The sequence below is a fragment of the Sinocyclocheilus rhinocerous genome, unplaced genomic scaffold (genome assembly GCF_001515625.1).
Source record: "Sinocyclocheilus rhinocerous isolate Xijiao unplaced genomic scaffold, SAMN03320098_v1.1 scaffold623, whole genome shotgun sequence".
Taxonomy (NCBI): domain Eukaryota; kingdom Metazoa; phylum Chordata; class Actinopteri; order Cypriniformes; family Cyprinidae; genus Sinocyclocheilus; species Sinocyclocheilus rhinocerous.
In genome coordinates, this window is record NW_015644631.1 from 1,673,420 (window position 1) to 1,700,676 (window position 27,257).

Sequence of the window (27,257 nt, forward strand, 5' to 3'; positions counted from 1 at the left end):
ATCGGGAACGGGATATTGTTAGACCGCCCACTCCCGTTCAAATTACACCAGAGTTACCGACCGCTACCGCGTTTTATTCTGGAATTTAATCCCGGGGGACAAAAAATCCGGTCGGGTCCCACAGGAGAGCAGCGGGTATGCAGACCTCTACAGCGCAGCATGGCCTCGCCCCCTTTGTTGCATGTTTCCGGGGGCGGGGTACGGAGTTGCGACACGCTTTGATCTCGCCGTCACGTGGTTCATGGAGCTCTCAATATTTCCAAACAACTCCGCGCTGTCATTAGGTGCGTTCGACTTGAAGCACGGCTACAGACGGCGATCAACAGCATTTCTAGCGATTATTAACACATCATGTGCATTGATTGTGTATTGATAACTACGCTGACTACGTTTTACAATCGCATTTTATTCTGGGGAGTGATGAAGAGAGCATTAATATTTTATCTAATATGCGTATTATTTATATTACACTTAGAATAGTATTTAGGGTTAAAATAGAGAAAATGTTTTTAAATTTCAGTGCAAAGAGGCAAATTATAGCCGTTTGGTGGCCAGAAAAATAATATCCCTATGTAATGCCATTCTTGTATTCCTTTAATGGGCAGTCTTCACTGAAACTCATTCAACTTCCTACAGGGAGAGAAAAATTGCAGAAAGACTAAAAACTTAAAAGTATGACAACTAGCATCCGGTTATAATCTCTATTAAAGTGTTTCTCAGGTTATCTAACTGCAAATATAGCATAACTGCCTATCATCTAAAACTAAACATTAACTATAACGCGTTTCATAAATATGCATTAAAATACCAAAAACTGCTGTAATTTCCTCAACTTTCTGGCGAGTGTGCTTGAGAAGCACTGAAATGAATGGGCTTCAATACTGGAACTATTGGTTGTTTGGAACTATTGGCTGCTCCATGACATGCTTTACTTCCGCATTTCTCAGTTCCTATGGAAGCCTATGGGAGTGTCGCAACTCTGTTTCTCAACGGCTCTGACACTAACTACAGTTAAAAAAGTGAAATCACAATCAACCACCCCTTTAAGGCAAAGTTTCCTTGTTGGCTCAAGGCTTACCTTAGGGAATAACGTAGCCATTTCTGTTACTGCTACAAGAATTCTCTCTGAACACGGGACAAAGCTTCGACAAAGAAATACAATGAAAAATTTTATTTTTTCTTATTAAATTTATAAAAAAGATCATTTAAATTATGATACAAATATTTCCATTTTAAAATACTCTTATAATTTATGATTCCAAAAAAATTAAAAAAATGTGGAGTAGAACCAAACATGCATCTAATCATCCAAACAAACTTCTCAAATTCACACTCAAAGCCTTAAATAAATACTTTTTTTTTTTTTTTTTCACAAAATGATGTAAGCATACATCATATTTAGAAATGCTAATTTAAAACAAGGGTAAGAAAAGCTATTTTTTTAAATGAGTGGTTCTTGGTGGTAAAAACCACCCAGAACACCACAGCAACCTCACAGTGACTTTTTTTACACTGTGAAAGAAGAGCTAAAGTGATGAAGGAGATCTGGGTGAGTGAAATGCTAACCTACGGTATCGTTCTCCCATGAATGCATAATTATCGGCAGTGACCGGAGACTCAATACCAGCACAAGTCGAGCAACAATGGCTCAGTGTTCAAAGTATTTCATCCAAATGACTGTTCCTGATACTTATACGAATACTGAACACTGCATGGTGTAAACTCATGGTGAAGCATGAGTCATTTGTGAATCTACATGTGTGTCCTTCCATCTTGGTCATGTGATGTTATATCCCAGCAGTGTTGACAATTCCATCCCTTGCTTAACAGACAAAGGAGACACTGTGTCCCCAGTGCTGAATGCCATTGGAGTTTCAGACTGAAGACTGGAAGACCATTTTACTGGAGACTGGAAGACCAAAGGCCAGAATAATTTTCTTACCTCTCATGTTTATTCTCTTGCGCAGCTCTGAGTAATTCCTGGATGTTCTTAGTGATCAGCTCCGTTTTGCTGATGACGTCCTCTGTGCACGGTAGAGATGAGTCGCACTCACCCTCAGATGGGTTTTCTGATTGTGACACTGTACCATCGCCCGGCCAGCCGCTCGCCCTGGAAAAGTTACTCTGTACTGACCTGTGGGTGGACGGGTTCAGTGTCAACAAAAAAAGAAACCTTTGAATATATTGTTTTTTTAAAACAACAAGAGGTGCAAAGACAAACCCAGATTCGTCCATCTCAACGTGGTTCAGTGCATTATCATAGTCACTTTCTGGCATGCCGCTCTGGGCGTCTAATGTGGATCCCTGTAACAGGAATAGAATCATAGTGAGCTTTCTGCAGAAGAAAGGGATGCTACCCGTTACTGGCAACTGGTGCTCACTCAGCTTAAAGCTTGAAGACACAGCAAACCATCATGCTTTTGGTGTAGAATCAAAACTTCAGCACAATAGAGCTGTAAAGTAAAGCCAGATACATACTCCATGCAAGCAGTCACACGCAGACACTTGGCCAACACGCTGTAAAAACATGTTCTCGCATTAACAAAACCTTAAGACTCAAGGGGGCGATAGAGTTACCCTCAAAAATCTGCCTTATTTATCTGCACTGCATTATTAATTATTCATATAGTTAGCTATAAACATGTTACCAGTTTAACTAACTTTAACTTGCTCAACAAGACTCACTTCAAACCGATGCATGGCACTAGCAAAACCAAGGCCATGGGTTCAACTGAGTATGAAGGAATTGATATGACGTATACGTTCAATGGGCCTCATTTATGAAACCTACCCGAAAACTCTCCTCCGGTTTCACAAATGCTTCATAAACTTCCGATTTGATAGTTAAACATGTGTGTGTTAATGAATTACAATCATTCATAAATAGGACGCTCGTGCACGCTCATTCACAATTAGCATAATCCCCGCCTATGAATTACAGCTACGCAAATTGCGTGTCCAGGAATGCAAGGGAATATTCTGGTCTACTTTCTCAGGTTTGGCTCCAGTATATTGCATAAATGCAAAAAAAATACTAATTGGCCATATGCCTAACAGGGCCGGCTCCAGGCATGGGCAGGGGTGGGCTGAGCCCACCCAAATGACTGTCTTGCCCACCCAATCAGAATTAGGTAAAGATAAAAAATTTTGTGCAGTGATTAAAACCAATCTGAAGCGGGCTGTATTTTGAGAAGTTTAATGTAGCCTATAGCTGGAGACTGCCCCAACAATAATAAAATAACACCAGAAAATTGCAACATTTTTCTTTTATTAGCTGAATGCAAGGCACGCTGAATTCACGCGGAGGCTTCAGTCTGTTGCAACAGAGGCTGACAACGAGCGAAAACGGTCAGAAATATTTGTGCGCTATCACGAGGAATTTGCGAGTTACGGGGAGTTTAATATGTGAATATGCATAGCCTACCACTGAAATTACCTGAGCAGTTGAAAACAGCTCATTCTATAACGTGCATTCATTGCATGGACGGGGTAAGAACATAATATAAGCGTCTAAAATGCATGTAGGCTATACAGTTCAGTTGAAAGCTTACCCCTTTTGGCTTGCTGTTAATGCTGAATGTAAGAATGAAAACTGGAAGTAAAGAGCTTAAGCGATGAAAGTTGCATTTGTTACTATAGCAACAGTCGGCTCGACTGTAAGAAACGTAGCGTTCCCCTTCTATGACGTAAACGAACAACAATATCCAGTGATGCAAACTATTCGACTTTTTGAATGAAAAGTAGGTCTGTCATGTACGTGATTCATGTAATTCATAATTGATTATGACGACAATAGCATTTTTCTGTTTTGCATTTTCAACAATACAACTGAAATGGAATGGGTGCATATTTTAAAATAAAAAAAATATTATTTGCAGTTCAGATTGATTACTTCACAAAAATTCTTATTGTTCTTTTACTGATCTTTTTTCTACTTTTATTTAAATCCTTTATTTATTAAGTTTCTTTAAATAAATACAATTCAATCATGACAACTCTCTGAAGATTTTAGCATGGTGATGGATATGACTATGTTAATGTATTTGGTCTTGGCGGAATAGATCTTTCTAGTCAGCCATATAAATGCAAGGCAGTAAGCTCATTGGCTGCATATGCGGCATGAACCAATCAGCTGTGCCAAGTCGTTTAACTCTCTGAATATCATCGGTTATGTTAACAACCCGTCGCCTGCTCCATCTAGAGTTTCATGACTGAACTATATATTTACCATCTTTATATTTTCCTCAAAATGATTGGACCCCCAATGTTCTAGACATGATTACAGCCTTGTTTGGTATAAATAAAAATGTTACTTCAAAAGAATCACCAGTGTAGAAGAGAAAGACAACAAAGAGGGCTTTTTTTTTTTTTTACTCCTAACGATAAATATTCAATAACTTGTCCACCAAAGAGTTTTAGCCAGCTGAAAAAATGTCAGGTGCTCTTCTTAAAAGGACCAGCTGGTGGCACAGCGTTCTCTAGCTGAGACGCTTTGGTTGCTATGATTTAGAACAGTGTTTCCCAACCGGGGTGCCGTGTAAAAAAAAATCATTTGTTTAATATTTTTAAATTGCTAAAATGTTAAAAAAACAGCTATTATATAATATCCATTTCTGATGTCGCCAATAATTAGAGATGCACTGAAATTCCGGCTGCCGAAAATTAGTTCACCGCACAGGATTCACTTTCACGTGGTGTGACACTCTGCGTATTATCCCGCTCTATGCGTGCGCGCTACGCTCAGTCGTATACCGTTCATGCTCATCGGAACAGCAAAGTCCACTCAAAAATCGAGCTGACAGGAAACATCTATCCAAAGGGTGCCGCGACTAAAGAAAGGTTGGGAAACACTGATTTAGAATATCCATGGCAGCATCGTATTACTAGTATCTCTCTTTTAAGAATTTTACTAAATAAAAAAATCAGTAACCAGTAATATTGTTACAAATGCACTTCTAATTATTATGACTGAATTTTGATGCACTGTGTCATCAGTTTGCCAAAAAGTACAAAAAGAACGTTTTACGCACCGTTTACTCGTGTTAGGGAGCAGATGTACATTTATTTCGTACCAACTAACATTTTGAAAATACGACATTTTCATGAATTCGAATGTTTACGCCAGAACGGCTTTACGAATGATTTACACAAAAATTTGTTCTGCTGGTGTTTCATGAATAAGGCCCAATGTAACCTAAGTTGATTCAGATAAAAGCATCTGCCAAATTGTAAAATGTAAACGCATGGATTACATTCTGATACATTTCAAAACTATGGACGACATCAAACTTGTGTAGCTACAAGCATCTGGATTCACGTACTTGCGTAGAGTATGTTTTGGGTCTGAGATATCAGAGAGCCAGTGACTGCTTTACACATCAAGCAGAGTTGTGAGTAATGTTAATGGCTGGTGTCTCTCGCTGTGCATACGTTTAACATTAGTAGTCCAGCTAAAGAACATGTATTTCATTGGTTGGACAGATCTGTGGTTCATGCACTGAGTAAATGGGGGACAGATAGAAGAGAAGCCCTTTCAACAGCCTGTTCACTGAGCAGGTACTTCACCCTTTGGGTTATCTCATCCCAGGACCAGGACAGAGTTGAGGGGAACGTGGGAAGGGAGGAGAAGGCAGTCACCGAGGGACCCTTCCCAGTCTAGAAAGGGTTCAGATTATGATTTGAGTGGGCAAAGGGATTTTTTTAAAAAATATTAATGATTAAAAAGAGAATAGGGGCTATCAATGCATACCTCAAGTGATGATTCACTGGGTTACCAAATGAGTTAAAACCAAGGAAATAATGAAACAGGAGGGCCACAACCAAATATGGATTTGGTTTGGCTTTTACTTACATTTGACGGCAGTGGTTGAAGAGTCAGGGTTGTGTCACGGCAGACGGTTTCTCCTCTAGGGTGGTACTGCCTCAGACCCGAGCCGGTCTCATACATCGACATGGCCCTACAGCCACGTGGAGGTGCCCTGTGCGGGAGGTCCTGCGGCCTTGCCAAACTGTTAGGAGTCTTCAGAGTGCTGTTCTCATTCTGGAGGGAGTTCAACTGAAATGAAGGCACCAAGCAGAGTGAGACATTTGCAGCAAAAATGGGTGTGTTGAGCAGAAGTGTTGTCAAAAGTACTGACTTCGGTACCAGTCTGTACTGAAATGTAAAAAAAAAAAGGGACGATACCAGCATTTCCCACGAGCATTTTGAGCGCTGTTGAGCGGATTCTTAAACACCTCTGATTGGCCATTGTGTTCACACGCACAACAGATATGTCTGTGATTGGCTACAATGATTCACACTCTTCACAGAGCGCTTACAAAGATACACACGGGAGCATTTGAAAGCCGCGTCTATCAGCAGATCCGTCGGTGGATCCCTAATATATCTGCTCATTGACGGATCCTCTGATAGTAGTGGCTTTCAAACGCTCCCGTGTGCAAGCGTAATTTGTGTAAGCGTTCTGTGAACAGCATGAAGAGATGATTAATGTAGCCAATCACAGACCTATCTGTTGAGAGCGGGAACACAATGGCCAATCAGAGGTGTTTAAGAAGTGAGGTGTTTCACTCACAGCACTCAAATTTTCTGCGGGAAATGGTCGTATCGTCACATTTTTAAGGGTGTTTCACACCAGGAAAGTCCACACGTGTGCTAAGGTCATCCATTCAACCGTACCAGAGTTCGTTTGGAACCAGACCACCTCTTCAGCTAGGTCTTGGTACGGTTGTTTGGTCCGCACCCAAGTGCGATTGCTGTATTCACACCTGCCCAAAAGATCTGCACCAAGGGGGGAAACGAACTTGAGTTCAATTCATTCGAACCAAACAAGACAGGTGTGAATACACCCTAAAATTTCAGTACTGACTGGTACCGAAATCAGTACATTTGACAACACAATTGAGCAGGGCTGGGCAATATGGCAAAAAATAAAATCCTTTTGAGGTGTGATCCGACTGCTTACCTTGCTCTGCATGAGTCTCAACTCCTCACCAAGATGGCAGTTGACCTTAAGGAGCTGTTGGATCTTTGCTTCGGAGGCAGTGAGGGCACTTTTCACTTCCATTAACTCCTGCACAGTGATGGGGCTGTCCGACAAGTCTGAAGACTCTGAGCTCTTAAGAGGAGAGATCATAGTTAAATTTGATCCCATACACTACTATACACCCTGAGGAACGCCTAAAGTTTTTTTGCAATTCGCAATGCAGCGCGCACAGTCGCAGCGGCTTTGAGTTGCTTTACAACTGGCATACTTTTTGCACATTATTGGTGGTACTGTGTATTATTCTGCACAGTTACCGAGCAGAGACACTTCAGTACAGCCATGACGAACTTTTAGAACTCAATTCTGGAATACATTATCTACAGCTGAGGCATTTATTCCTCTGGAGCCCGTCAGACCACTACCGGGAACTCTCACAGATGTGAGATGGAGGAGGAGACGCTGCAGGCAGAAACAGAAGAGAGGAAAGCGAGCGGGTGTGTGGGCCAGGCTAAAGGCTAACTTGTCCAAGCTCCCGCTTCCTACCATCTTCCTCTCTAATGCACAGTCGACCCGCAACAAGATGGATGAATTACATGTATGGCTGGTGACACATAGGACCATATAAAACTGTTGCAGCACGAACAGCAAGCATTCAAGAGGGTGGTGAGGACAGCGGGGGAAATCATTGGGACGAACCTCCTGGAGATCAGCAGTCTATACCACCCGCTGTCTGCGGAGTGCGCAAAACATCCTGCGGGATCAATCGCACCCAGCACATCACCTGTTTCTGCTGCTGCCCTCAGGGAGACGATGCCGGGCCATCAGAGCCAGAACCACCAGACTGGCCCGCAGCCTCTATCCCAGTGCAGTGAGACTGTTGAATGTTTTTCTAATATGCATCTAGCCCAGGGGTGTCAAACTCAGTTCCTGGAGGGCCGCTAGTCCCAACCCTGCTCCAACACACATACCATGTAGTTTTCAAATAAGCCTAAATGACTTGATTAGCTGGATCAGGTGTGTTTAATTAGGGTTGAATCTAAACTGTGCAGGGCTGTGGGCCTGTGGCCCTCCAGGAACTGAGTTTGACACCCCTGATCTAGCCCATCACATACACCACACATCTTTTCCTACACTACTGCAATTGCTGAGAACTGGACTATGCATTGTTGCAGTATTTACACCATATTTTAAAATCTGCAATATATTTTCATATGGACAATCATTTTTATGTCTCTGCTGTCTTGTCTGTCTGTCTGTTACAAGATTGTGAACCAAATGGTATAAGGTATAATGGATTGCACTTTATGAATACTTACTGCACTTTTACATTGTAGGTTGCTCTGATGTTATCTCGTTGTCATTTATGACAATGACAATAAAGAAAGTAAAGCATGTACCTTGGTCCGCTCGTCTTTTCCAGATGTTGGTTCTTGCTCCGTATCCTCATCAGATGCCACACTGTCATAATCAGGCTGATCCATCTCTGGACTTTCACTGCCATGATGGTTCCCAATGTCCTTCAGAATTAACTCCACATTATCTGGGCAGAAACAAAGAGTGGAAGTTGAACTTTATGCATTATACAGTCCATGATAAAAGAAAAACCCAACACCCCATTTAATCACCTTTGAAATTATCAGGAGAATTTCCTTGCTGACGGCGCTTGGCATCAGTTAAAATATCAACAACCAGCGTTGCAAACTCATGTGCATTGAACCTTGCGAGCTTCTGACGTCCCTGCAACATAAACACCACAAACGGAGGGAAACTCAAACATTATAAACTAACTGAATCGTTTTAGAAGGTGAGTTTGCATCTTTGTCAATGTACCTGATTCCTAGTGGAGGAATATTCAGGGTTTACAGGGAGGAATGGTACTACTGTGGTGTCCGTTACCAAGGTGCTGTGGTTCTGAGTCGCAAGCCAGACTATAACCGCAAAATAATTACACCATTCAAAATGTAAGGATAAAATCGGAGTTTATATTTTGAGAGAAAAATGGACAGAGATCAGAATACCACTCTTCTAACCTGCATCCGTTTCTCTTCTGTCAACTTCATCATAAACATCCATGGCTAGTTCTTCAAACTGATGATTACTGAGCTGAGAGCAGCACAACAAGGTTATTATACAAACAGCAAATCTCAGGTGTCAAATAGTTAATAGTTAATAATCAAAATGTAATAACCCAGAATGTGTGGAGACAAATTAAGGTTGAACTCCAAAAACAGCAGATCTTTGTTGCATTATGTGCCAATGGTGACCGTTCAAAAATGGGGAAAGACCCCTTTTCAAGTTTTTTTCTCCAAAGTTTGCAGGCCTGTAACTCAAGAAGTATTAAAGATATCTTAATGCCCTTTTAGATTCTGGGTCTTTTCTTTTGGCATCTTAATTTTTAAGGCCCTATATGGCTTGGTTCCAGAGATATTGGGATTTCAATATGGCTCCTGGGGTAAATCGTTAAATTGTACACATTTTTAGAAATTGTACATTTAGTAGTAAAAAACCAAATGTGGGTTGATTTTCAAAAATATTATACTTTTTTTTTTTTTTTTTTTTTTTTTTAAAGAGGAATGTCTCAAGAACAAATAATGTTGAAACTAGAGATTTATATCGTTTCCTTCTGTCAAAACAACTGCATTGAACATAACATGAATTGAACAACACATTATGGTCCAAGTGCCATAAATATTCTTTTTCCCAATTTTGCGTGCTCTATACTCTATACTTCTATAACTCAAGAAGTATTAAAGATATCGCAATATGATTTTAGATTCTAGTTCTTAATAAACTTTTCTTTTGGAATCTTCATTTTCAAGAGCTGTTATCATCTGATCAGCACTTACTAGCAAGACCAACAATTCCCATTTCCATACTTACACATTTCTTATCCAAATGGAGCCAGCAAAGAAAACAAATTATGCAATTAAGTATTATAATCAAAAACAGATTAAAGAGAGGTGTGATACAAAAGGGAGCTCATCCTTACCTGTCTGCTATCTGAGGAATTATAAAGTGTTGACTATTTTTATGATCTGAGAAAAAAGAAAAATCATTTCAGGCTCTCAAGTTTTTGAGGTACATTCTGTTATTACAGAGATACTTATGACTGACCTGGCTTTCTTCCACACAGATAGAACGCTAGTCTGTCTGTCAGCTCAAACTGGATCTCCACCAGTCTGTCTGCAAGTTCCTGGTGTCCTGCCTGCCTATAGTGGGACATAACAGAAGAACATCAAACATAACTGAAAATGCTGAATCTTTGTATTGTTGATCCCTCGGATCTGCTTCTCTCTCACCTGGCGTAGTCAATAGGATTCTTCCCAGAACTGTCTGGTGCTCCGGGATCTGCTCCATACACAGTGAGCAGCTCCGCCTGTAGCAGCTGGCCTGCTTTAGCAGCCACATGTAATGGAGTATTTCCTTTCTCCTGAAGAAAACAAGTGACGTGGCATTCATTGGAGTAATTCAGTTAAGGACAATACAACTTAATACCTGCTATGGAGCGTTTAGATTAAATAGCAACCGCTGCAAAACAATGAAACCTTATTCCACCTTAGCAGTGGATTGATATCTATATATACAGTCATGTAGAATACAGTATTTACATATTTGGTCAAAATTTATCAGGTATCTTAAACTACGATCTGTCCTTTGGCAGACTGATTTGGCTGAACTATGCTCAGATTTTTTAGTTTCAGTGTTGGTACAGATACTGTTTTTAATATGTTGTTTTAATATAACATTACCTAGAACAGAAAATTAAGCAATAACATTGAAACTTACTGGATGGAAAAAGTTAGCCTGCGCTCCCAACGACAACAGCCTCAGACAAGTTTCCAAATTGCCGGTTCGAACACTAGAGTGAAGTTGCTGAAAACAAGGGTGAATTCATGGTTTTATCTGATGGTTTTGGTCTCAAGAACTTGAAGATCACATCAGACATAGATCTTTGATAGTCTTTGTTTAACTCTCAGTTTCATCTCAGAGGTTCTTGTCCACTCATATTATTATTACATTCTCACCTTGCTGAGGTCTTTGGCGGTAACACTATCATCTTCACGGCACGGCATTCGATGAACAAATGCCAGCATTTGATATTTAGCCTTTAGATTGAATTTGCTCCATTATTGTACAGGGACTTCACCATCTGTGGATAAACACCAAAAACTTCACCTTAACTTTCACTATGAGACAGAAAATGAACGCATAAAATGCTGCAATAGTGTTTCTATGACTCCAGCTTCAGCAAGACACATGAGAAGCATCTAGACTCTAAACCAGGGGTGTCAAACTCAGCTCCTGGAGTGAGCGAGTGCTACAGAGTTTAGTTCCAACCCCGCTCCACCACACATACCTGTAGTTTTTAAATAAGTGTTAAGGACTTGATTAGCTGGATGAGGTCCGTTTTTAATTAAGGTTGAAGCGAAATTCTGCATAGCTGTGGCCCTCCAGAAATTGAATTATCGTAAAGTGTCCTACCCAGAAATCGAACATGAATGGCCTCTCGGGTCGTATTTACAACTGGGAAACTCTAAGATAGCATGTGAAGGCAGCAAGGCGTTCTATTCCTGTCTGAGGAACTGAGATACAATGCCCCATTTCCTGTTAATGAACCTCAGGAAATGCAAAGCTAAGCGGCTCCCCATCAGAGCATGCAGCATGGCTCTTCACCTGGAGCTGTGAGGAGGGCCACGGAGTTTGGGTCAGGTGTCGGACCTGAGAACTGTGGCGGCCCAGGCCTCGGTGAATACTGCAGCATTCGTCACAGATCAGAACTCCCCGATTGATCGAGGCCCAACGAGAATCTGAGAGGGAGAAAGAAAAGCTTTGTGAGTCACCAAGTATTGCACAACACAGTTACAAATTCCCCTCGAAAGGCAGATCCTGACATTATTTTCTAGTCATTCTTCCTCAGCCGCATAATGACCCTTACAAAACTTGTCTGAGCAAAACATATGAGACATGTATACTGTATAAGCCTTCATTTGTGACATTAAGCATGTGGCTTCTTTGTACAAATGCACAGATGTGCTTGTTTCCATTGAAGCGCAAGGTACTTTTTAGATCATTCTCTAAAAATACTGAAGAACATGATCACCAGGATTCAGAGCTTTTGTCATTAAAGCAAATGAGTTACAGTATCTCATTTAATGCATTCTTTTTTTACAATAACCCAAATTTTTACAGACATTCATTTTTATGTGAGCAACAAATAGCATTTTAAACTGAACAGTCAAGTTGGCCCAAAATAAAAATGGAAGTAGATCATTTAGACCTGCTGTATCGCAAAACAATGCAGTATAACTATAATACCATAAATAAAAATGTATAATTAATGTATAGTATAATGTGTGTCATTGCTGTAGATTTATTGTTCTTGTGTATATATATATATATATAAAAAAAAAAAAGATAGTTCTGCATATTGATTTTCAGAAAACTAAAACAAACATAATCTGTGTAGTGTGTAAGTATTGGTTGTGGGAGAAAAAAATCTACATATAAAGTGATTAAATGACGAATAAATAAATATTTATTTTCCTTTTGGCCGAGCATTGGCTAATATATTGGTTTATCACTATATTTATTTTATGTATGTATGTATGTATTTGATGACAGCTTTGGCTGAAACCAAGTTATTTATGTTGAATTTTATTTAATTATTATATTTTTAATAACAATAACCGTTATGATAATAGCAACTACATATTCTGATGGAAACTGGTCTCCACATATTGTCTGGTCTTTCCTTTGTCTTATTAAAATTAAGATGGGGTTTTGCTTCGCAGAGAAATTATTTTTTTTTAAAAACCGAGGGCCTGAACATCATCAGTTAGCGCTATTTTCCATTGGGAATATCAGGATTGTCATTTAACCGCAATCTGTTTTATTCAGGCACCAATATCCATGTAATACGTAAGGATTATTACGGCGTTTGCTTGAGAATAATCGAAGAGAAATTAATTTTATAAACATCTGTCTGAATAAAACCCTACAGGATCTCATCAGCACTGTTTGCGTTTGTTTCATGTTTGTTTTGTTGGTCTTACCGGGCGCGCTGCAGTCCGCGCAGATCTCTCTGTTTCGCGCTCTAGTGGACATCATACAGCTGCGTTCCACGACAATCTAAAACATTAATGTGATTAACGGATTAATGAGGGAGAGGGACAGATGTGAGGAGGACGTGTTTCCCTTGTTCGTCCTTATTTGACGCCTTTTTTTCACTTCCTGGAAGAGGAGGAGATCAGCAGTCATGGGCCAGTGTTGCCAGATTGGATGGACGATTTCCATCCCAAAAGCTCACAAAAACCCGCCCAAAAACCTCCCAAAACTTTAACTGTCAAAATAATGTTATAGAATATGTAAATCAAGGTTGATAAGGGCCATTTTAACTCCTTAAAACAAAATATTGACGACAAAATAGGCTAATATAAATTATAAATAAGATAAATTTTGCAGGTAAACGGATCAAATCGGGGCGAATAGCCTACATTAAAGAGAATTAGGCTACCGATAAATAAAAAACTAGAAAAATAGTTGCGCGGTGTCCCCACCACTTTTCAAAGCAAAGTTACGCCACTGTATTTAGGCATTGTGATTACTTGAATATACAGTCATACTACATTCAAAATCAGATACGTTATAACTTTAACTTATCTCGCTAAAAACTTGTCACTCATGAATCATAACAACTGTCTGCTGAGCCCTCGTGATAAGTGCGGCTGTCGACGTTTACATACGCCAAACTGACCCCAAACCATCCCAAATTTTGTTCACCCGCCCAAGCCAATTTTTACACGCACAATCAAATTCAAAACCGCCCAATCTGGCAACACTGTCATGGGCGGGTGTTCTTCAACATGACTGCAGGCGAGCGACGCGACCACTATCAACTGACCAATAGCGTGTTAGTTTGTTGCGTCATATCGCTTTTAGTTTACGTTCATAAATACAAACTAGAGGGGGGAAGAAGAACTCATTTTGTAAATATGAGGGAAAACAGAAAGTACTGTGTGTTCTGACAAGGAGGCTTGTTTGAATGTCACTAATTTTAATAAATAGTTATTGGCTTAAATATTTGGAGAAAATAAGAAGAACGTAAACCTTTTGGCCACTTGATTTGCCTTCAAATCTCTGGTCATAATTTACAATTTTACTCACTGTTGTTTTACACAGAAATCTTTTAACATCTGTAGCAACCTTTCTTTGTTTAGTTATGTGGGTCATTCTGGTGAGGAATTATTCTCCCTGAAAAACTGAGATTAATTGGGGCATTTAGAAGAAAGGACCCTAGAGATCTCCAAGTAGAGCATGTCTGTAAATGAGCAATTACTGCAGTTTACCTTCTATGTCTTCAAAAGTCTTCTTTGTAGATAAATTACAATCAAATAATTGTTCATTAAAACATTATGGGATAAAAGGAGTACCAATTTCGGACTGTTATGACATCTTAAATGTAGAGTTAATTCAGGTAAACTGGGGCACTTTCGACACTGGGGTAAATGTCAAAAATAGCACAGTTTACATGAGTTAATGGTAATAAAATTCATTAAAAAAAATTACAGTATGTGATATCAGCCACAAAGGTGGAGACAAACACTAACAGGATTCAAGCAATAAACTAAGAGTAAAGGTTATTTTAGTCCATTTGGCATTTTTCTGATCTTTTCTGTCTTCCAATTTATTCTATGTATAAATATTGTTGAGAGGAAATAAATAATAAAAATGCAGAAAATGTAGCAAGTAATAACATGCAATAAAAATCTCTTTTAAATACTTTTATTCATTCCGCCTATTTCTTGACAACACAAACTGTATAGTTTTTTTTCCTTTCTGTTTTTCAGGGATCCCACAGTGCAGCCAGCGCATGTAGGATGTGCACTGACTGTACACAACATATACATACATTGCAGTATACTTGTGTGTATATACATTTTGTGAAGAAAACTTTAAATAATTTAAAAAGCCTCAATGTTGTAATTACAATATATATTCATTTTTCTTTCTTTCAATGTTTCAGGAAAAAAAAAATACACAAAGAATAACCCGGATTTGACATGGCCTTAAAAAAAATACCAAATATGAATTTCCAAACCATCCGGACCATAACAGTCATGGCCATAATAAAGCAACCATCCTGTCTGTGCACATAGGCTACTGTAAAAAATAATACTGTAAGCAGAACTTGAAAAATAATACTTTTAGGGCCTGACAGTGAGCAATGTGGCACCATTGTTGTGGCCTCTCAGTGCTTGACATCAAAAGTGCCTTCTAAATCACCCGTGCTTCCAAACCCAGCAGGTTATGTCCAAACAAAGGATCGTCTTTCAGCTAGAAAATACATTCACAGACGGTTCATGTGGAGTTTCAGCAGTACTTACACACTCTACTTGAACACACATTGCACATTTAATACTGCATATTGCTTTAATGACAATGAGGATGAATACAGACATGAATGAACTGTAGTCCCTGCTCTGGATTGATTTTTAGGAACATAACCATCATGAAAAATGCATTTTGTGTGTGTCTTTTCTTAACAGATAACTGACCCCTTAGCGTAAACAGTGCAGGTTGATCACTACGGCCCGCAGATGCTATTTTTACATTTCCTAATTGGCCTTGTTGCTATAGCACAAGAGGTCTGCCACTAAAGCCAACATGGGATAGCAGAGGCTCCAAAAATCATGCACAAGACCTCACAGGACAAAATGAACATCTAAGATCCAGTTGCTTTGAACAAATTGGACTGGTTCATATCCGTCTAAGAAGTTTCACATCTATCACATGTTCTTGACTGAGACAGCCATCAGCTCTGTTTCTTTACATCAGTTCATACATTGGTTTAAACAATGCCAAAGTCAACTGGACTTATTAATGAACTTAAAACAAGCTGATTCCATGGCAAAATCTACATGAATCAGAAACTATAGGACTCTATGTTTTATAATATGTGAAAGACTCCACAAAAACCACTTGATATTTAAATATTCAAACCAGAACTTTAGATTGTGGAATTGCTGGTTAGAAATAGATCAACTCCAGTAAATACATTTCTAATTTGATTTTTGGCCTTTTAGAATTAAGAATTAAAATTATTCTTGATGAGGAGGAAAGAGGGGAACAGGATCAGGAAATCGGCTACTCATGACTCGAACCCGTGTTGCCTACATGAGCACCATGGCTCAATATCAATGTTTGTCGGAGTTTTGTATGAGAAAACACAAGTTTTTGCATATGACACCTCAAGAGGTTTTAGTCAATTTGACCATTTTCATGAGGTTGATTTTTTATTATATTGCCAAAGTTTCTAGACAGTTTCTCTCTGTAAATTCAAGCATAACCTGGATTTTTCACAGTCCAGTCTTAACACACCCACTGCTGGTCTCTCTGTAAGAACAATTTATCAAGATAAATGTCTGTCCAGCTTCACAACACTAACAAAAACAATGTTAAATACTTTCTGACATCACATGACCAATGTGCATCTCTCACCCGTCCAGCAGCTGGTTTAGCATCAAAACACAAAAACAACATACAACATGGAAAAAAATAATAATCTTGGAATGGCTTTAACATCGTAGCTTGGCATTATGAAGTTGTTTACAGCTGTCTGCAGGATATAAATGAACCCTGAGGGAGAACAGAAACACATTCATGTAACAATAACTCATTCACAAATGAATGGATGCTATTGGCTGGGGTGGACCTGCTGTAGTTAACCACTGCATGAGAGGTTTGGTTGATTTGATGGCTGCAACCCAATTCCCATACTCTTCCTCATAATAGAGCACTGAAGTGATGGCATATCACCCTGGTTCCCTCGACAAAAACCCAAAAGGATTTTTCCATTGGCTTTTGGTTTATTGCAGAAAGTAATCTCTGTGACCAACAATGGTTTATGCTTCTTCCACGTTTTATTCATCATGATATCTTCTCCAATGAACAAAACTTTTACGACTTTTGAAGCCTAAGTGCCAGAAGTAAAAATCTAAATGCGAGCTAGAAACAGACAACACCACGGTTGCTTGACTTCATAAGGGCCTTTCGCACCGCGGGAACCTTTTCATAGTACCAGAACTAATTGTGGAACTACCCACTTTTTGGCGGTTCCGCACCACTGGAACTGGGTGCAATTTTAGTACCGGACTGCCTTTTTCGAGAGCCAAATTAGCTCCTACTCCGGAGCAGGGTCTAACCAGCACAACTGGTACTAATCGCGACGCAAGTAGACATTGATTGGCCAAACGCGTACGAAAACGCCCCCCCCCGCCATGATTTAAAACACCGTGTAAATATACTGTAAACATTGTGTCAACTTATTTCACAAGTATGGAGAACAGCGATAGATGGACGGACGCTGAAGTGCAGGCACTTTTGAACATTTATGCAACGGAGGAAATCCAGTTGGAATTCGAAGGAACAAAATGTCCTCCATCCTCCTGTTGTTAACATTGTTCTTCCTTTGTTTCCGTTGTTGAACGCCGTGCACAAATGACGTTGCTGTCGACCGGCTTACGTCACTTCCTAGTACACAGTCGGTGCGAATGAAAAACCCTTTAAATGGTACTGGGAAATAGTAAGCGCAAAATCGTCCTAGTACTTTAGTACTGTACATTTAGTTCTGTAACTAAAGCGGTGCGAAAGGCCCTAATATGGCACCGGTACCTATGTAACCGGTATGTACTAGAACCGAATCAGAACGCAGAAAGGCCCTATAGTCAACTCTTTCGGTTCAACTCTTCTTTTTTTTTTTTTATTGAGTTTTCCTGTTCGGTTTGATGTTAAATGTGCACAGTATTTTCCTATAGTTTACTCTGCACATTAAACTGGCGAAGACTGAAAAATCATCTGTCAGTGAATGTGCAAGTGATTTGGCCATTCATGAAAAATGAAGTATACTTTGAAAGGCAAGATGGATCGGAACATGGAAAAAGTATACTTGTGGCTTAACCGTGTCCTAACTATATGCCTAAAAGTATGTACTTTTTTCCAAGTATGTACTTTTAATGTGCAGTAGCATGGAAACTGGAATGCAGCCGATGACGCTTGGTAGATGGAATGTTAGAGACCATGGCTCTTTTGCCATTGCAAATCAACCAATCGGAGGAAGTCAGTCCTCCAAACAGGGGAGGATATACCAGTTGCATATAGTTGATGCACCATGGCGCAAGCTATCAAGGAACCAGCCTTGATTCTCCATGGAAGCCTGTTACAAATGAACTCTGGCAACAAATATAGCTCTACATACATAGAAATTATATATTTTCATGTGTATCATAATATGATTAAATTCCATATTTTGTTTTTATAAATAAATGTGTACATGTCAACGCAACATTTGCTGATAGTAACTCCATATCTTCTTTATCTGGTCCCAGACTCCAAAAGGTTTAAAAAAGTGATGCTGCCGAGTTCCAACATCCGCTCAAGTGTTTAAACCAGAGTCTGTGTCTGTTTTGAAGTGACTGTTGAATTGTTTTGGTGCGTTTGTTTTAGCCCTGGGTGAACAGACCGATTCCACGATCACAGGACTGCATTCCTTCATTTTTTTCAGCTCTTTCATCGCAGAGAAGACAGAGAAATTGCAGTACTGGGTTTCCATCAGTGTCTGTCGTCAGAAAGGCCTCACAGCGCTGCAGCCGGACCGTGAGAGCCGTTCAGTCAGTGCCCCGGCCCAGCTCATCGGGTCGCTTACATGTGGAGATGTTCATTACATTGGCTGAGCCGGGACTCAGTGATAGCGACTTCGCCTTTCTTCACTGTCTGAATCGTAGTCTCTCAACCCCATACCTTTCTGTAGCTTCATTAGAGACCCTCTCATCTGTAAACACCCAAATACATTTTTGAAATCCTTTAATGACTGCAGCTTAAAGAAATAGTTCAATTTTAAAGATTTGGGATATAATCATACATGGAACACTTTCACGCAAAATTCTTCCAGGTTTCACATTTTGTATTCTACTGAAGAAAGCAAGGCTATAGATTTAGAATGACATAAAAATGAGTAATTTTTTGGGTGAACTATCCATTCATAATTATTCCTCATTGTTGATACTCTATTAACTCTTTCCCCGCCAGCATTTTTGAAAAAAGTTGCCAGCCACCGCCAGCGATTTTGATGATTTTCACTCAAATTTGATGGCCTCCAGTATATTTTTCTGTATGAATATTTGAATATGCAATACACCAAAATAAAGATCAGAGCCTCTACTTTCTACTCTGTTTTATTCTAGCTTAAAGCATTCTTTTTTTATCAACACTTGAATATTGGTAGGTTTCATAAAAATGCATAATTTTGAGCAAAAAGGTGAGCAAATCACATTTTTATTAAAAACTACATCAGGATAATATTCAGTACGATTATCAAAGCATAAATCCAGTAAATCGCTTCCATCAACACCTCCAAAGCTTGCACAGACATATACCACTTCCCGGATCAACACTTCCCGGAAAACTACAGTTTTCATTTATATGCCGAGCCATAAAAACTCGTCTTTGGCGGGGAAGCGTTTTCTTTTGAAAGACGAGATAACTCGTCAATGGCGGGGAAAGAGTTAATAGGATGCAGTTATAAAAGTTCCCCATTTTTCAAACTTGAACTTGATCTTACCTCATCTAATAACAGCACAGATGACTTTATTATTTCCCTCCATTTTTCCAGCTCGTTTTCATGGTAACGCTGCTGAGATTCCAAAAGTTGAGCCCATTCAATCTGTGTCTGTGGAAGTTTACTGCAACACACACAGAGCCAAAAACATTCCTCACACAAGTATCATTCAAGTTCATATGCTGCAAAAATCAGTTTATTTATCAATAGTGTTTCCTCTTGTGTTCTGGTAAAAATGCAACAACAACAAAAAAATAAAAAGACTTGAAAAGCAAAATCTGAAAAAGACAGAAAATGTATACTGAGTGTATTTAAAAAAAAAAAACATTTGGGCAATGAGGTAAGAACTTATGCAATATTGCTCAATTAATTTGATGTTGTACTTAAAAAACAAAACAAAACAGATTAAAAAGATTTTATGCAGAGTGGCACAAACGGTGCAGGACGAGTTATGTGCCAAAGTTTAGGAGTTTTGAAAAACCTCATATTCCATCTCTAAAAAATAACAAATAAACACATTCAAAGGTCTAGTTACTATACCTTTCATGAGACCTGAGACCCTGCCAGCCGGTCAAACTCTGAGCCGTGTATTCCAGCATCCATAGCTTATAAAACAGCATCATGTTCAAAAATACCAGTAGCACCAGACTGAAGAGCAGAAGAGGACAAACTCAGATTAGCTCATGAACAGCAACGCTTAAATCCTAAAGCAGCTAAACAAGTTTCACGTTCATACAGATGAAAACATTGAATACCTTACACAAATCCTGCAGAATGCAATGAAAACAGGAGAGAGAAAATACATGAAGTCAAAGAACAACAGAATGCAACGAATTCCAGCTGATCAACAGTGTGAGTTACTTGTACAGTCACTAAGAAATGTGAAATAAACAAAGAAACCTTTTAGTCTTCTAAAAATATAACAGAGGGTGCAATATGAAGACTATCAGACCAAAGTAGACACTGAATGAAACATGCAATGAAGACTTTAAAGAGGCCTAGTTTATACATTTATAGCATGCTATATTATGTATACATCATATTCTTGTATTTAATAACAGGAAACTTCCTTCACATGGCACCTTTAAATGAGATGCATGTGTCAGTTTTATATTGCAGTTAGACATTATTTGCTAAAATGAGCAATTTAGGAGAAAAGGAGTGGAGAAAAGAAGTCCTGTGATATGGTTTCTCAATGCGAATACTCACACAGAGCTGATTATAAACAGAAGTTTGGAAACGCTGTAGAGAGCCAGGCCTTCAGATCCGTGGTCCGGGATGTGTCTGGTCTGTGTGGATCCTGCGGCAGCACATACATTATAATCAGTAACACAAAAACAACAATCAGGCATGTGATCAGCTAGAGACAAAAAAGAAGGAAAATCTGACCATGCCCACAAGCCACACCCCCAGCACTTATTATTAAAAATATATATTTAGCACATTAAAAGATATATCCTATATTTTAATAATACATACTATTGTCCTGTAAAAAATAAAAAGCAGCATTTAATAATCATGATAACAATATAATATAATATACTATAATGAAGTACTATAATATATTATAGTAAAGTATATAGAATTGTTATTATTATCAAAGCACCTACCAAAAGTCTGGAAACATTACAATTATTAATGATTTTGAAATAAATATCTTCTGCTCATCAAGGCTGAATTTATTTGATCAAAATAAAGTAAAAAAAAAAACCAGCAATATTGTGAAATATTATTACAAATTAAAAAAAAGTTTTCAATTTTAATATATTATAAAATTTAATGTTATTCCTGTGGTGCAAAGCAGAATTTTCTTCATCGTTACTCCAATTTTCAGTGTCACATGAACTTTTAGAAATCATAACAATTTATTTGGCTCTCAAGAAACATTTATGATTATTATCAATGTTGAAAACAATTTTGCTGCTTTATATTATGTGTGGAAATGGTGATACACTTTATTTTTCAGGATTTTCTGATAAATAGAAAGTTTAATGAACAGCATTTATTTGCAGTTATCAAATATATTAATGAAATTTGTTAATGCATTTATTACAGAGAAATCATTTTAAAAGTCGTCACTCACTTTTTATCACTTTCATGCATGATGAATAAAATTTGTAATTTCTCTCTCTTTTTTAAATCTTATACAAACGTTTGATTGGCATCATTGTTTCCACAAAAATATTAAGCAGCAAAACAGTTTTTAACTTTGATAATAATGAGAAATGTTTCTTGAGCAGCAAATCAGCATATTAGAATGATTTCTGAAGGATTATGTGACACTGAAACTTCTCTTTTTAAACAACAACAGATTTGTATAAACATTTCTAATGACGAATGTTGCGTTCCCAAATGCACTAACAGTGAATCGAAGCTAAAAACAGTACTGTAACAGCAGACGTGTAGCGCGTCAGACTACAGTCTATTATATAATTACATCACAACCGTTGCGAATTTTAGGACAGCACTAGCAATCTCAGGCTGCATCCGAAAACTTAGGCAGCTAACTTGCTGCCTCGCTCTTGTATGAGGCAATGACTTTGCAGGCAGCGTTTTTGCACAAAGGCACCTCATGAAACTGATTTCGCACAGGCTTCTGAGGCAGCGTAATGGTTTAATGATCTACAACAAAATAGAATGAGTTTTTGTGATAACTAAACGAATATTTAATTACTATAATACTGATTTCTCGCTAGAAATAGCATCAAAAGTGCAAAAAGTTAGTCAGAAATATACATTCACACACAAACTGACCACCAAACGCAACTTTCAGACGCCATCTTTATTTTTTAGCTCAACCGTCACGGAATGGAACGCACGGGATTGTGGGATATCAAAGGCAGCGAAGGATACATCTATGCTGCCTTCAAAATTCGATCAGAAGAAGGTACCTCCGGAGACAGGAAGTAAAGCAGAATTTGGATTCGGACATGCCTTGATGCCTTCCTGCTTTGGAATGCTGCCTCCGAAGGCAGCATTTTAGAGTTTTCGAACGCAGCCTCAAATTCTCACCGCCATTCATAAAAAGTTACTGGTTCGAGTAACACGTTTCAGCGCTGATTCTACTCACGTTTGGCGCTTTGAATCATTTGAACGCTTTTAACTGTCCTGCAAATGGCGCCGCAAGCTCGTACAGCGCTCTCAGGACCATTCCGTCCATAATGTTTTAGAAAACAATCTTTTCACAGTTTATTTAGGTAATAGCTTAAGGCCATTTGCGCGATTTCAATCATAATGCAGTAATGCAGAAATCTGTATTTATATGGAAAAATCACATTCCTGAACAATAATGCCCAGGAACACTAGGAGAGATTTGGCTAATGTCGCACCTGCCACGTGTTTGATGCGATGGATGACACTCTTCTCATCCTCAGGTGTGGTGACGGGACTGAGCGCCTCGTCCAGGTGCTGCTGCCTCATGTGCGTCAGCGGCCGTTTCCTCCGTCTCACTGTAGCTGTGCGTAGGGCTTTGGATTTGGGAGACTGTTTATGAGGTTCAGATAGCACCAGCTGTGCCTTACTCAACTCCAGCTCTATATATACACACACACACACAGAAAAGAGACAGAGAAACAGATATTATTTTCATCTTTATTCTTTTTATCCTGTTCTATGCGTTTTAATTACATTTTGTAATTTTATTATTGGTAACATTGTAAGAAAATATTTAAAGGGCACCTATTATGTCCCCTTTTACAAGATGTAATATTGGTCTTGGGTGTCCCCAGAATGCGTCTGTGAATTCTCAGCTCAAAATACCCCACAAATCATTTATCTAACATCTGGAACATTTATTTAATTTATTAAACATCTGGAAAATGTCATTTTTGGGGCATGTCTAAAATAGAGCTGTTTTGGTGCAATGTAAAAAAAAATCCCATTAAAAACGGTCAAATGACTGGCAGCTACGGCTGCCAAACAAAAAACGTAAAATGAAAGAAAATATCGTAATTGAAACATGGAAAAATCTGTAAAATAAGGGTTTTACACTGTAAAAAAATCCTGTAAAAAAAAAAAAAAAACGGTCAAATGACTAGCAGCTACGGCTGTCAAACGAAAACGGTAAAATTAAAGTAAAATATCAGAATTGAAACAAGGAAAAATGTGTAAAATAACACTTTTTTTCTGTAAAACCTTTAATGACAATTTCTGTAAAATTATTGTTTTTGCACTTTATTTCAATTAAGATATTTTACTGTAATTTTACGGTTTTTGTTTGGCATGCCAGTCATTTGACCGTTTTTTGAATGATTTTTTATTACAGTGTTTTTATCACTTTAAATGCAAATTAGCTGCATATTCCCACCCCGTCTCCAGAAGAGGGCGTAGCATATACATCTCTCTGCTTAGTTTGCATACCTAAACAGCCGGTAGATGCAACATGACTGAGGGATTAGGGATGACACAGGGATTGCTTACGAGACATTGCTGACGTTACATGGAAAATGGAGAACAACGTACAACCGCTGAGGGCGGAAACTATAGCAATGCAGGGCTGTCAATCAGCCGCCGTGGACCGGCCCTATGCGATGTGATGTCATATTGCTTAGAGAATCAAAACGGCAGGCCTAGTGAGACTGATTTGGTTTAATGGGGATTAAAAAATTAAAAAATTTTGTCATTGTAGGGTGGTTGTTTTCACATTGCCAACACACCTTTATGTCCAAACACCATGTAAAAGTGGATTTTGCATAATAGGTGCCCTTTAATGATTTAAAATTAGTTTTAATTTTCAATAGTCCATTATTGGCATAAATATTATTTATTTTTTTATCATTTTTATACTTTATTATGCAGTAAAATTTTTAAGTCCCTGCTCTACTAAAACGTACCTAAATATCTAAAATATTCATCCAAGCCACTCCAGAAGTTTCGCTCAATGAAGCTCTTGACCAGTCCCCATGGCTGCTTCCTGTAGCGTAGTTCAGCTGACACCCTTTTAGATTCATAAGAAAAAACACAGCATTTTACCCTTACATGCTAGAAAATGTTTTTGCAGAGCATTAAAAATAGAGTAAAGAGTTAATAAATATAGAGCACAAGCTTTACCTCAGGCGGCACTTGTTCTTGGCGACTCTAGTGAGCATGTAGCGGTTGAGCGTGTAAAAGTAATCGTGATACGGGACATCGTGAGCAATCACCTCAGCGTCGATGATGTAGCACTCGCTCACTTGACTGGCCTTGTGCAGAGTCTAGAAGAAAAACAAAGAAACAGCAGCTTTTCATAGCATCATCAAGACAAAACTACATTTAACATGTCCCATGTACTGTATGCGGCTTGTTTGTCTCCTCTGGTGAGCTCACCTGCGTCTCTGTAACTGTGGCTGTCTTTGGGGCCAGTGGGTTGGAGAGGGAGATGGTGTACATGATCTCTCTGCTCTGATTACCAGTGTCTTCTTTCCTCCATGGGTTATAGACCACATCTGAAAGAGAAAAAAGGTGAAATCAATAATAGTCAGATATAGGCAGACAGATAGACAGACAGACAGACAGATAGCTGTATAAAGACTATTACATAGAGTTGGTCAACCTGAGAAGCGTCTCTGCTCCAGAAACTCTCTCATGAACTGGGATTCAGTGAAGAGGATGTCATACAGTTTATCCACACTGAACTTATATACTTCATTAATGTACAGTTTCCCATTCAGATCTTCCTGGAAGGCTTGCACTTCCCCTGCTGAGAACACAGAAACAGGAAGAGGCCGTGTGTCAGGCCAGATGTGGTACAATATATAGAAATTGTTGGATGTAGAAATCAGTTTTGGGAGAGCGTACACACCCTCATCGTGTGTTTCTGAGGAGTCGCTGAGTTCAGTGGGGAGGTCCTCATTGTCATTGAGGTCAAGGGAAAGAATGGGGACGGGGACGGGGACGGGGGCATGTGCGGAGCCACTGGTCTCTGACAGCTTGTTGTCAGGTAATGGCAGGGGTACGAGGTCTTCTGGGACGCAGCCACTGAAGTCCTCCACTGGGGGCACGTCAAACTACATAGATAGAAAGATTGTTTGTGAATATTTTTCATTAATAAAATATCAAACACCCAAAACATGAGTTTGCCATCCTAACGTTGTGCTGCAATGGTCAGGTACGGCAACCTTAACCACCCGGTAAAGCATTACTGTCATACAAACTATAATTCCCACAGTAATGCAGTGATGTGTTGTGTGAAGAGATCTGGTGCTTACGTTGACCGGAGCGTCTGTGCTGTCCGTGGAGTTCAGACTGCTGTTGGGGAAAACCTTCCTGTGGAGCTGGGGGCTGATGTCCATTTTGGCATCTGGGGTTTTAGGGCAGTTGTCATTGGCCTCGTTGTCTTCAGCGGGAATCTCCTCACAGTACCTGCACCAGGGAGAGGGGCAACAGCTGCAGGTCAAGATTACCAGCTCGGGCAGCAGAATAGACCAATGGGATGGACTGATGGATAGTGGAGGAGAAATGAAGATGTCTACAGCAAATGAATGAATTAAATTTTCCAAGTTTGACTAGGTATATCTGATTGGGTACTTTTAACTGGCTGTATTTGATTTATTGTATCTGATATATATATATATAAACAAGTCTCTTATCCTCATCAAATGCATTTATTTGATCAAAAATACAGTAAAACAGTAGTAAAACAGTTATATTGTAAAATATTTTTAAAATTTAAAATAACTGTTTTTTATTTGAATACACTTTTTAAAAAAATAACTTGTTCCTCTGGTGCAAAGCTGAACAGCCATTACTCCAGTCTTCTACTCCAGTGTCACATGATAATTTAGGAATCCCTAAAATTACAAATGAACATCTGTTTTCTGGATCTCTGGATCTCAAAACTGTGAGAGAGGGTGGAGATTTGTAAATTATGAATCACCTAAATGGTTGAACATTCATGATGGGGGAAAACTCACCCCATGGTGTTGAAGTCGTCATCAGGAGGTACGTAATCCTCATCATCACTGGTTAGACCCAGTTCATTCCCATAACACTGATGGACAAAGTGCCACAGCTCTTTGGGACACAATGGCTAAATAAAAACAAGAGACACGGTGGGTGAACATGGCAACCAAGCATTTGTTTTCAACAGATCACTGGATATAATGCCATGTCTTGTCCAACCTTTTCCAGTAGAGCATTTTGCCAGAGTCTGAACATCATCATGTACGTCCGATCTCTTGCCCCGAATGAGGTAAAAAAGTGCTGGAGGAGAATATGTGAATGTTTAGTGTTGGTACACTGCTGGTGATATGTCAAAGTCAAAAGTCAAAGGCCTGTGTTTACCTTTTCACTGTCTGTACACAGCTGGATGGCATTGGGAATGAGTCTAGCCGTCTTCTCTTTCGTCATGGAGCAAACATCTTTCAACCTCACAGTCAGCTACACGCACAAGACAACAAACTCTATCACTCTATTGCCAGAGCTAAAAAGACAAATAAAGTGCTACATCTTCAAAAGAAGGGCAGAAATGTGATTTTTGTGCAAAATTAGCTGCTTTCCCTCACACAGCTTTGCTGATCCAGCTGTGAGAGACTGATACCCTCTGAGATGAGAGTAATTCATCAACTCACCAGCGTTTCCCAGCGGAATATGTTGCTATAGAAACAGATCCAGTTTTCGGAGAGGTAGAGGCGACCCTGCAGGAGGATATCTCTCTGCAGGGCACAGGAGTAGTCTGTCAGGAT

At 39.1% G+C, this 27,257-nt stretch overlaps 1 protein-coding gene and 1 pseudogene across 1 annotated transcript in view; both read right to left on the reverse strand.

Annotated features, from left to right (window-relative positions):
- LOC107758584 (ARF GTPase-activating protein GIT2-like) overlaps positions 1 to 13,215 on the reverse strand; it is a 16,380-nt pseudogene extending 3,165 nt beyond the window's left edge.
- Positions 13,216 to 17,699: 4,484 nt separating this feature from the next.
- LOC107758585 (GRAM domain-containing protein 1B-like) overlaps positions 17,700 to 27,257 on the reverse strand; it is a 41,848-nt gene continuing 32,290 nt past the window's right edge. Inside the window, exons 4-18 of the mRNA XM_016576354.1 lie at positions 27,144 to 27,257; positions 26,857 to 26,952; positions 26,695 to 26,775; positions 26,487 to 26,602; positions 25,782 to 25,935; positions 25,376 to 25,580; positions 25,127 to 25,270; positions 24,901 to 25,019; positions 24,646 to 24,788; positions 24,429 to 24,532; positions 22,926 to 23,129; positions 20,806 to 20,896; positions 20,137 to 20,244; positions 19,600 to 19,720; positions 17,700 to 18,810 (exon numbers count right to left, since the gene is read on the reverse strand). Of these exons, the coding sequence (XP_016431840.1) occupies positions 18,721 to 18,810; positions 19,600 to 19,720; positions 20,137 to 20,244; positions 20,806 to 20,896; positions 22,926 to 23,129; positions 24,429 to 24,532; positions 24,646 to 24,788; positions 24,901 to 25,019; positions 25,127 to 25,270; positions 25,376 to 25,580; positions 25,782 to 25,935; positions 26,487 to 26,602; positions 26,695 to 26,775; positions 26,857 to 26,952; positions 27,144 to 27,257 (1,890 nt within the window). The 3' untranslated portion in view covers positions 17,700 to 18,720. The remainder of the gene's footprint in view (positions 18,811 to 19,599; positions 19,721 to 20,136; positions 20,245 to 20,805; positions 20,897 to 22,925; positions 23,130 to 24,428; positions 24,533 to 24,645; positions 24,789 to 24,900; positions 25,020 to 25,126; positions 25,271 to 25,375; positions 25,581 to 25,781; positions 25,936 to 26,486; positions 26,603 to 26,694; positions 26,776 to 26,856; positions 26,953 to 27,143) is intronic.